Consider the following 11,132-nt stretch of genomic DNA (forward strand, 5'->3'; position numbering starts at 1 on the left):
AGATTATTTTCTTGCTTTTTCTAGAGTCCAACTGTCTCTGTGATCCTGTGATTCTGGTATCCTGTGATGCTGAGATTCTGGGTGTATCAGACTTCTTGGTAGTCAAGCTTCCTCTGGGATCCTGAGATCCTGCTCTGACCAAACTCCTGGGATCTTGGGATCCTAAGATTCTGGGCGTGTTTGAGTGCCTGGAAGTGGTACCTCCTATGGAGACTGGGGCTATCCCCTGAGTTCTAAACCATGGTAGACCAGTGCTGACCAGAAGGAACCTGAGACACTGATTGGGCAGGGTTCCTATGTCTGTGCTCCAGCTGTCCACCAACACCCTCAGTTCTATTGGAACAGATGTTGTGTTCCACTTACCAGTGATTCTAAGATCCTGGGCATGCTAATATGCCTGTGGGGTGGGGAGTTCTCTGGAGACTGTGGGACTGCCTGCCAAGTTTGGGCCCTAAGTGGCCCTGTGCTGGCGCCCACCAGAAGGAACCCGAGTCACTCAGGCCCCAGAACTCAGGCCCCAGAAATTATTCATTTACTTAATACCCTACTGCTTTACTATGAGGTGGTAAATACCAGAGACAGCAGTTTCTGGCTTCAGAGGAACTCAGACCAGCAGGTTACTTACTGCAGCAAAGTGACAGACTTAAGAAAGGTAAACACTACCTGAGCATGTGGGCACATACCTTTAATCCCAGCTCTCAGGAGGCGGAGGCAGGCAGATTTCTGAGTTTGAGGCCAGCCTGGTCTACAGAGTGAGTTCCAGGAAAGCCAGAGCAACAGAAAGGTAAACACTTGATTACTTATATTATTTATTATTCAGCAACCCTAAATATCAAACCCCAGTGGATGCTTTAGCCCATTTGCTTCACTTTAAGAAAGAACCATGAAAGAAAGAAGAGCCAGGGCTGGCCCCTACAACTGTCCTTGCAGACAGGGAGAGGAACACAGTTGTGCTTTCCCCAGAAGGTACAGAGTGTTCCAAATGGGATCAGCTCAGCATAGGAGCTTGAGAAACTGACATCAAACAAGGGAGTCATGAACCAAGGCTAGAGAGCTGTTGTAAATATCAGACCTGGAGAATGATTATGGTCAAGTTTCAAGTGTAGGACAAGGCTCTCTAAAATGGTGGTGAGAGGCAATAGGGCTTTGTTCCTGCACATCCCTATACCATGGTTTAAGCCACCCAGAGTCTCTGCTTCACACTCAGGAATATTCCCAGGAACTGTGAGCTGGAGTCAGCTGACACTTGAATCATGAAAGTCTCATGAGAAAATAAGGACTCTTAGAATATGTATGTAAAATCAGTGCAGGAACTGCTTAGGAGTGGCTTGAGTCCCAACATTTCTGATACAAATACAGGAAGAACTGTAACATGAAGGTCAGCCTGGTCAACCTATTCACTTCAAAGCCAACCAAAGCTAGATAGAACTTACATAAATGGGAAAAAAATCTCTATTGGTCATTTCTACTGGTATCTAGGATACTAGCACTCCAGAAACTGAGGTAGAAGTATTGCCATGGACCACAATTAAAAATCCATTTGAAAACATACCAAACCACACCAAACCAAACCAAACCAAACCAAAATAAAACAAAACAAAACAAAACAAAACAAAACAAAACAAAACAAAACAAAACAAAACAAAGGATACAATGAACCATATTAATGAAAGCAAATAAATTGCCATGTCAATTAATGAGGGCTGGATTGGAGAACACATATGCAGACATTTGTTTTATTTTATCTTTCACACAAGTTGTCATGTAGCCCAAGCTGACCTCTAATTTGCATTGTAACTGACGTCAGCTTGAGCTATTCATTGCCCTGCATAAGCCCCTCTGTGCTGAAGTTACTCAACCTGAATTGCAGAACTATATTTTCAGCTCTCAGCACAATGAGAAACAAATTGTTCAATATCTGTAAGATGATCGTCTGAGACTACGCACACACTGTAATTGATGGTGAAGACATCATTTGGCTTTGTTATCTTCTGTTGAGGAAAGCAAAAGCCTTTCAGGAGTCTCAGCTCTTGTCTGTGTGCTTGGGTTAGGTGAGGCACTAGGGAACAGTGTCTGCTTTCAAAGACACCATGTGACAAAGTTGCTCAGGTGAGGAAGGATGGAGAGGTGTTATGACTATAAGGGTGAGTTTTCCTTCTACATTAAAGATTATTGGGTGCTTGATGTGGGGAAGCTCGTAGGGTCATACCTGATCTGAGAATGATGTCTGAACTGCATCCCGCAGGTCTGTAATTCTCTGTGTGAATTGTATGTTTTCCTTGCATGCACTTATAAGCCTCACATACATAGGAGGTCAGAAGTGATCATAGGATGGAATGGAAGTGCAATTGCACAGAGCTAGATGAATGAGAGCCTACAGGTTGGTACCAGGAAAGAATTCTATGTGGTCTAAGAGTGTAACACATGCTCTAATCTGTTGGGCCACATCTCCTGCCCCAAGCTGCCGAATATTGAGAGAGGGTACACACCTGAAGGACAAACACTCAATAGTGTATTAATGGAAAATGAGTTTGCTCTATAGGCTGGTACCATCTGCACAACACAACCTAAAACATGGTGTGTGTGTGTGTGTGTGTGTGCAACAGAGCAGTCCAGAGTTGCAGTGGTGGAGCTACAAGGCTGAGGAAAAAATCTTCTTGTGAAGCTGTATCTAGAGACAATGAACCAGAAGATGCAGGAGAAGAAATTCCCTCCATAGAGGACTTCACTGCAAAAGTTACTCTATGTCTTAAAGAACACTGGTAGCCTTTTCTCCATTTTTGCCTCTGCAGATCTTTTTTGTAACAGGAGGGACTGGGATGCAGGTCAAGTCTGGATTTGAAATAAATAAATATAACAAAAACAATAATAGAATGTTGTCAGCAAAGTGAGACTAGGAATCCACAGTGGGTCTGAGGCATGACAAACCTGTTATTTTGTCTCTAACTTTCTGTGGCTGAATTGAACTGGAAGGTGATCAGGTTTCATTTCCCAGCATCCAGAATCAAACTTCTATTTGCTGCCAACAATGGCAAAGGCTAGTCTTCCTGTCATAGATGCAGCGCCTCAAACAATGCGAGCAGGTGTCTGTAGCAAAGGTGATTGTCTTGGGCTGCCTTTTGGCCATAAGTATATCCATGAGCTTAGGACACAGTTGGACAAATTGCTCTACCACAACATTATGCAGGTGATCATAGCACTCTAGAGGGGCAGGGTACTGCTCCTCACACAACTTACTTAGATTGGCCATGCATTTCAGAAGGTCTTTCAGCACAAGATTGGAGAAGTCATTGTCACAGAAATTGACCACGGTGAGCTGTGAGCACTGGCTCAGGGCAGGCAAGAGGACTTTGAGTTGAGAGTCATTCATCTTGCAGTGGTCAAACTTCAGGGTCTGCAGAGTTTCAGATACATTCTTTAGGAGAATTTGGAGACTCTTGAAACCTGACTTGGGAAACTCTACACCAAAGAATTGCAGGTGTTTCAATTGATAGAGGCTCTGACAGTCTGACATGTGCTTGACTTTTGACTTTGAGAGTTGGCAGAGATTCATAGACAAGGACTCCAAGGGGCTATTCAGGCATCTAGAAAAAGAACAAGAAATTGGTTCTGGCTCATGGTCCTGGAGGACACTAGTAAAATTGACAATGACACAGAGAAGATATATATGTAGTGTCACTCTATGCTTATGTTGAAGGTCTACCTTGGGGATACAGCATGTTGGGTTCTGTTCTTAGCATTGTCTACTGAGATATATTACAATCATATGGGGTTGGCTCATACCATAGATATGCAACTCTCCTTCCTCACTCTGTCAGAGAACTAGAGCTTGCCCCATCATGCCAGGAGAGGATAACTAGAAAGATCTAGCATAGACATGTTCTGGCAACATCTTGGCCTGTGTTCTGTAGAGTTTATCAATGTTCCTGCTGTCTCCACTATCTTTATTTATGATTGCAGTGTTTCACCATTTACACTGATGACCCCCACCCAGAATCGCAGATTTCCCAACTACTTAGTCCCAACTTGTGTTCAAACCACCCTTTCCTTTAGGGGAAATGAAAGGCTGACTGACTCCAATTGAGGAACAAACTGGTTCCTGGTCTCATCTATCTTTGTAGAGGGCAGGTGTGGAGCCTCCCCTTATCAGGGCCCTCTGCTCTGTCCTGTTTCCTTGCATCACTTTTGCCTGGATCTGAAAAAGGAATATGCAAAGCACATTTAATTAGTCTGACCGGGAAAATGGACATGCTTGCAAGGCAGCTCTCTCAATATCCCCTACCCCAGTTCAGATTCTATTAAAAGAGTGGGGATTGAATCAAGTGAGCTCCATTAAGAAGGAAACAATCCACAGTTTGATAATGTAATAAGTCCATCATTGTAATATACTCTATGACTGGCATGCCTTAGATCCCCATTAGTGCTTGAAGTAAAGGCAAAGGTTTATTGCCATAGCAGAAACAGGTCCCCATCTTTCCTTACCTGAACAAGTGTTTCATGTGGTCCCTGGGAAAGTAGACACCATTCATGGAGAGATGCTGGAGACACTTGAGTTTGGAGAATTGAGAAAGGAATTTGGCAGCACCTTTTTTTACCTCTGCAAATCTATACACACCACTACCTGACATCAAGTACATTTGACATAGATGGATACTGAGAACATTTCTCATCTGGCCAATGCAAGGGGCAAAGCCGCTTAGAAAGGATAGGACCTGATTTGTGTATATTTCCAATTCCTCAATATAGTTTGGCTGAAAAATGTTCAAGATCCTTTTAATATTCTCCACTGGGAAGGCAAAAATCTTCATCTTCAGACAGCATAGCCTCACAGACTCTTTTCTCTGCTGGGCCCATTGTAGAAAGCATGTTTGGTGTTCATTCAGAGAGAAGAAGAGGCTCAGGTCAGTGACCACCTTCAAACGCCTCCTCAGTGCATATTTAGGAATGTGCTTTGAAATTTGTTCCTTTCTCCCTTTCTCTGCTGAGTGGACTCTATCGTTTTTTCCAGTCCATACATCCCAGAAATCCTGGTGCACATCTCTCATATCCACGACTTGAAGCTTCCTTCTTCTGTGAAGGAAAAAAAAAGTGAAGTTTCATAATGTAAAACAGGAACCAACATGGAGTCAGCTTGGATCCCACTTGTCTAATGTTAGCTCCATCATAGCTCTTCCCAACAGGCAGGCAAGGACACTGCATGAGCTGCATCTGGAGACATGCCCCGCTTCCCTCCATTCAGTTGCTCTTAACATGTGTCTCTTCCATATCTAGTATCTGTAGGAAAGCCACATAAAAGCTCATCTTACCATGGCTACTTGTACTCTGAGCCATCCTGATCTATGACTGTCTTCTAGATCAGCTTTCAACTTGAATAATAATTCTATAGACCTGAATGTCGATGACATCATTAGCCTCTGTCCTGTTTGACCCCATTCTTCCTGCACTCATGTGTGTCTTACCACTAACCCTATGATTCCCCTTCTAGCCTCCGTGGGCCTTGCTTACCTGAGACTAACATTCTGTGACAGCAGTATATCTATACCATCCAGCACAGCTTGCAGCATCTCCACATCAGCGGTTTCAAGCAGTGTCCCCGTAGCGAGGCAGGGAAACGGCCAGGTTGCCACCATTTTCTTTATTATCTCTGTGTGTCTGCTATTGAAGGCCTTTATGAAGAGTGGTGGGAAGAGCGTGTTGGGCAGGTCCTCCAGATCAGAGAAGTCTATGGAACCCTTCCTCAGCACCCCATCCAATGCCAGCTGCAGGAGTGTGGGAGGGTTGTAGGTGCTCATCGTGACAGATATGCAGTCAGAAGTAACCTGGTGAAGCATTTAGCAGACATAATTTCAGGCTAAGTTTTGGAAATTCCTATGTCTCACCATCACAGGAACCAGAAGGCCAGAGCCCATGCTCTGGCAATAATGGAGAACACAATCTGCCAAACTATCCAATTTTGTGGTCTCCAAGCCAAAAGTTCACTCACAGCATGGAGATTCTCTTTTAAGCACCCACAGTGGAAAAAGATAACCATTGTCCCCCGGGATCCCAACCCTTGCTCCTTATTATCACAAGCCTAGTGAGAAGAGTTATTCAGGAGCCTACAGTGTGGCCAGAATATTGTTACAGGAAAAGGACACTGAACAACTTTGCAGGCCCATTAGAAAATATAGTGCTGATGTCACAAATCCAACCAGCCTTGTTATCCTTTCAACAGATTGATCCCTCCTGAGAAGGGCTAAGGAGAACCTTTGAGATGCTTGTCTGTATGTATTACTTAACTCTTTGAAGGCTCGTGTGAGCAAGCTGGGCTATATTATATTGATTTGGGGAAATGAGGTAAAATTCATGGACAACTGGCTTTACACTCAGAGCACATCTAAAATGCCAAACCTAAGTAAAACGTGTGACTTTCCCCAAAGCATTTGGAATGACATGCTACAGTATGAAAGCAACTGCTCATGTGAGACTTAGAGGAGAAGAAAGTTTACATAGGCTAAAGGGAGGGGAGTTTCCCATGAGAAGGTTGGGTCCAGACAAAGAAAGAAATGAGACAATATATTTATCAATATGTCTAATTTTTTGTTTATACTTTAAAATATGGTATTGCCTGAAAAAGGGGGTTCTGCGGAGTTGGCTCTCCTTATAATCCTGAATGGAAGACATTATGTAGCTGAGGTTTGCTCCCACACACCATGCTCTGGCCTGTGATTAGCAGTCTTGGGTTTTTGGTGTTTTCTGTTGTTGTTGTGGTGTTTCTACTATGCTTGCCTGGGCACTATGCTTTTAGAACTCTGCATAAATCCCACAGAAGCCTATTAGAATACATAATTTAAACTCTTTAGAGGAAGAGCTGGGAGGATTTCAGACCAGTCTAACATACAAAGTATACTTCATGCTAGTTCAGTTTGGGAGAAATCAAGTGAAATAGGATTTTAAATGTCTTCATTGAAGTGATCCTGTATTGGGGTTTGTTTCCACTACACAAGTGCTCTACCTATCTGCAATAATTTCAGGTCATCTATTTCATTTTGTTTAATTTCATGTAGAAGTGAGGTGTCTTCTTGTAGCCAAGACTTGCATTGATGGTGCTATGTGTGCACAGTGCATTAATTCTGGTTTGAGGAGTGGTACTCTGTACAAATTTTCCTACATTCATGCATACATACATATATAAGATATAGACATATCTTATACAATGTCTAATCACCTGGATAAGACTGAAGCAACTACATGCCTACAGCCTTGGTTCCTGGGTCAGATGTGGCTTCAGGGACACAAGCCAATAGCTAGAACTTTGGCCTTGTGTGCCTGAAGGCTTCCCCAGCACAATTTGTAAGATATAGGTAAGAAGAATTGCCAGTTCATGCAATTGCAAAACCATAATCAGTGAAACATAATTTAAGAGACTGCAGACGGATTAAATTATAAAGAATATCCTACCTGAAATTCCAGATTATATCTAGAAAACTGGATGGAACCAGAAGGCTGGAGAGTTTAAGCCAAGCTTGTTCCTACCTTTAAAACCGCAGAAATCCACATGTAATCCCATTTCTCATTAAAACTGAAGTCTATCATGTCTGAACATTGTAAATTAGAAACAAAGTTGTACCTGGATGGTGGTAAGGCTAGCCCAGCATGGTAGAGCCTCTTTATGGAGAGAAAATTCTTACCTGATATGGACAGTGGCTACAAGGCTCCTACTCCCAGCAGGTCCACACAGTGACTCCAAGGTTTAGGACTCTGACATCCCCCAGCATCCTCTGACTCTTTTATAGTACCTCCCTCCTTCCCAATCCCCATGTGGCTCCGCCTTCCACATCCTTTTTTCTCATTGGTCCACTGAGTCTCCACCCACTTAATCCGCTTAAAGATTCATTTTTCCTATGGTTGATTAATTGAATCAGACCTTCTTTTTAATTTTAATTTTTTATTTTTGTTTTTTGTTTTTTGTTTTTTGTTTTTTTTCGAGACATGGTTTCTCTGTGAAGTCCTGGCTGTCCTGGAACTCACTCTGTACCCCAGGCTAGCCTCGAACTCAGAAATCTGCCTGCCTCTGCCTCCCAAGTGCTGGGATTAAAGTCATGCGCCACCACGCCCTGCTTAGACCTTCTTTTTTTTGAAATCAAAAATACTGATCTGGAAATGCTGCATTTCACTGTTTGCATGATTGAAACTTTGTTTTGTTTTGTTTTGTTTTGTTTTGTTTTGTTGTGTTTTTTCAAATCAAGGTTACTCTGTATAGGCCTGGCTGTCCTGGCACTCACTTTGTAGACCAGGCTGTCCTGGAACTCAGAAATCCAAATGCCTCTGCCACGGTAGTGCTGGGATTAAAGGCGTGCGCCACCATGCCCAACATGAGTGAATCTTCTTGTGTTTGTGTCTACAGTTGTTTATCTATGGATATATTCTCCTGCGTGTGGTTTTAACAAGAAAGTGTGAAATAAGATTAGATTTCAAGTCCCAGATCCATCATCCACGGTAGCCACAATAAACTCTGAATTGTGGGATCGCTTGTCTTTACATAGTTATTTTCATTTTTCTAGATGTGGTCTCACATTGTGGCTCAGACTTGTCTGGATTTTACGTAGCCAAAGATAACCTCTAAGTCTTATTATTGCTCCTGCCTCCATGACAGGGTGTGTTCTAGTGTGTAACCAGGTTGATCAGATCTGTATGTAGAAAATGAACTATAAGAGCAAACTATATTAGAATTCATCCACATGTTCTTCTGTAAAACACCAGAGTTTTCTTCTATTATTTAGGGTTTGATTTTTTTTTTAAGGAGTGAGAATTACCCTGTTCAGCCACAGCCATCCTTGAAATTTCTGTATTACAAGCTGCCCTTAACCTCAGAGAACTGTCTCCCAACTTCTATCCTGGGATTGATGGTGTGGGCTACCACACCTTCATATTTCTTTCTGTCCTTGACTGTACTAGCTCTGCCTTTGATGGAATCATTGGCAGGATGAGAGCACAGCTGGGACTCCAAGTGGTATTCCTATGGTAACCTACACAAGGGGTGTATATGGTTCTCTGTTCCTGGCTGCCTGTAGCATGAATCATTATGGAGTTGAAAGACATGGCTCAGCCGGGCAGTGGTGGCACATGCCTTTAATCCCAGTACTTGGGAGGGAGAGACAGGTAGATTTCTGAGTTCGGGGTCAGCCTGGTCTACAAAGTGAGTTCCAGGACAGCCAGGACTACATACTCCCTAGGACTGCAAAGCAAACAAAGAGCCTGAGGGTGGAAGGAACCAACCCAAGATCCAAATCCACCCTTTAAGAAAGATGGTTTTCCCTTTGTTTTCTTGTCTTTTCCCTTGATAGCAGGCTGGCCTGGTAATTGTTATGTAGCTAATGATGCTCTTGAACACCTGTTCTCCCTATTCCACCTTCAATGCATGAATACAAGCTTTGTGCTCCATGCCTAGCATGGTGATGGTGGTGGGGTATTGAAGGGCTGGAGATGGGTTTTATGCTCTTTAGCCCCCACTGGATGAGGTTTTGAACAACAGCTGCCATCTTTATTGTGTTAGGTTTTGTTTTCAGAGATACATATTTCATTTCTAACTCAGACTTCAATTGACACAATCAGGGTGTTTTTGTGGCAAGGTCTGTGTGTCTGTGCGTGTCCGTGTGCCCGTGTCTGTGTATCTGTGTTTCCTGTGTTTTATGTGTGAGTAAAACCGAGTTTCTCTGTGTATCTCTAGCTGATCTGGACTCTGTAGACCACCCTAACCTGGAACTCAGGGATTCACCTCCCACTGGTTCCCACTGCTGGGATTAAAGGCCTCTGTTACCATATCTGGTTTCCGGGCTTGTTTTGAACTCTGTAAGCCCCATCTTGTTTTGAGGAACACACAAGAGGAGATGCCTTGTCCATGGCTCTAAGCCAAGAGAATATCTATATTAGCCTATTGGAATCTATAGTGGAATTTTGGGTTCCAAGTGTCAGCAAGTCTTTGTCATTGAAACTTTGTTTTTTTATTTTTTATTTTTTTTATTACATATTTTCCTCAATTACATTTCCAATGCTATTCCAAAAGTCCCCGACACCCTACCCCACACTTCCCTACCAACCCATTCCCATTTTTTTGGCCCTGGTGTTCCCCTGTACTGGGGCATATAAAGTTTGCAAGTCCAATGGGCCTCTCTTTCCAGTGATGGCCGACTAGGCCATCTTTTGATACATATGTAGCTAGAGTCAAGAGCTCTGGGGTACTGGTTAGTTCATAATGTTGCACCTACAGGGTTGCAGAACTCTTTGGCTCCTTGGATACTTTCTCTAGCTCCTCCATTGGGGGCCCTTTGATCCATCCAATAGCTGACTGTGAGCATCCACTTATGTGTTTGCTAGGCCCCGGGCTATTCTCACAAGAGACAGCTATATCAGGGTTCTTGCAGCAAACGCTTGATAGTGTATGCAATGCTGTCATTGTTTGGAGTCTAATTATGGGATGGATCCCTGGATATGGCAGTCTCTAGATGGTCCATCCTTTTGTCTCACCTCCAAGCTTTGTTTCTGTAACTCCTTCCATGGGGTATTGTTTTCAATTCTAAGAAGGGGCAAAGTGTCCACACTTTGGTCTTCATTCTTCTTCAGTTTCATGTGTTTTGCAAATTGTATCTTATATCTCACTATACTAAGTTTCTGGGCTAATATCCACTTATCAGTGAGTACATATCATTTGAGTTCTTTTGTGATTGTGTTACCTCACTCAGGATGATGCCCTCCATGTCCAAACATTTGCTTAGGAATTTCATAAATTCATTCTTTTTAATAGCTGAGTAGTACTCCATTGTGTAAATGTACCACATTTTCTATATCCATTCCTCTGTTGAGGGGCATCTGGGTTCTTTCAGCTTCTGGCTATTATAAGTAAGGCTGCTATGAACATAGTGGAGCATGTGTCCTTCTTACCGGTTGGGACATCTTCTGGATATATGCCCAGGAGAGGTATTGTGGGATCCTCCGGTAGTACTATGTCCAATTTTCTGAGGAACCTCCAGACTGATTTCCAGAGTGGTACAAGCTTGCAATCCCACCAACAATGGAGGAGTGTTCCTCTTTCTCCACATCCTCGCCAGCATCTGCTGTCACCTGAATTTTTGATCTTAGCCATTCTGACTGGT

General features: G+C 43.1%; 1 protein-coding gene across 1 annotated transcript; it reads right to left on the reverse strand.

Moving 5' to 3' along the window:
* Window positions 1–3,004: 3,004 nt before the first annotated feature.
* Window positions 3,005–5,792, reverse strand: LOC147004240 (PRAME family member 12-like). The gene is made up of 3 exons (XM_085838419.1): window positions 5,506–5,792; window positions 4,483–5,067; window positions 3,005–3,584 (listed from the first exon to the last, which is right to left on the reverse strand). The coding sequence occupies exons 1-3, from the start codon at window positions 5,790–5,792 to the stop codon at window positions 3,005–3,007; spliced, it is 1,452 nt and encodes a 483-aa protein (XP_085694545.1).
* Between the last annotated feature and the right edge of the window lie 5,340 nt (window positions 5,793–11,132).

Source organism: Mus caroli, unplaced genomic scaffold (genome assembly GCF_978045245.1).
Source record: "Mus caroli unplaced genomic scaffold, Mus_caroli_1 scaffold_6, whole genome shotgun sequence".
Taxonomy (NCBI): domain Eukaryota; kingdom Metazoa; phylum Chordata; class Mammalia; order Rodentia; family Muridae; genus Mus; species Mus caroli.

Coding starts and splice junctions, on each gene's coding strand:
- LOC147004240 (XM_085838419.1), bottom strand. CDS start 5,792: ATGAGCACCTACAACCCTCCCACACTCCTGCAGCTGGCATTGGATGGG. Junction 5,068..5,505: donor TCACAGAATGTTAGTCTCAG/GTAAGCAAGGCC, acceptor CCTTCACAGAAG/AAGGAAGCTTCAAGTCGTGG. Junction 3,585..4,482: donor CACATGAAACACTTGTTCAG/GTAAGGAAAGAT, acceptor TTCTTTTTCTAG/ATGCCTGAATAGCCCCTTGG.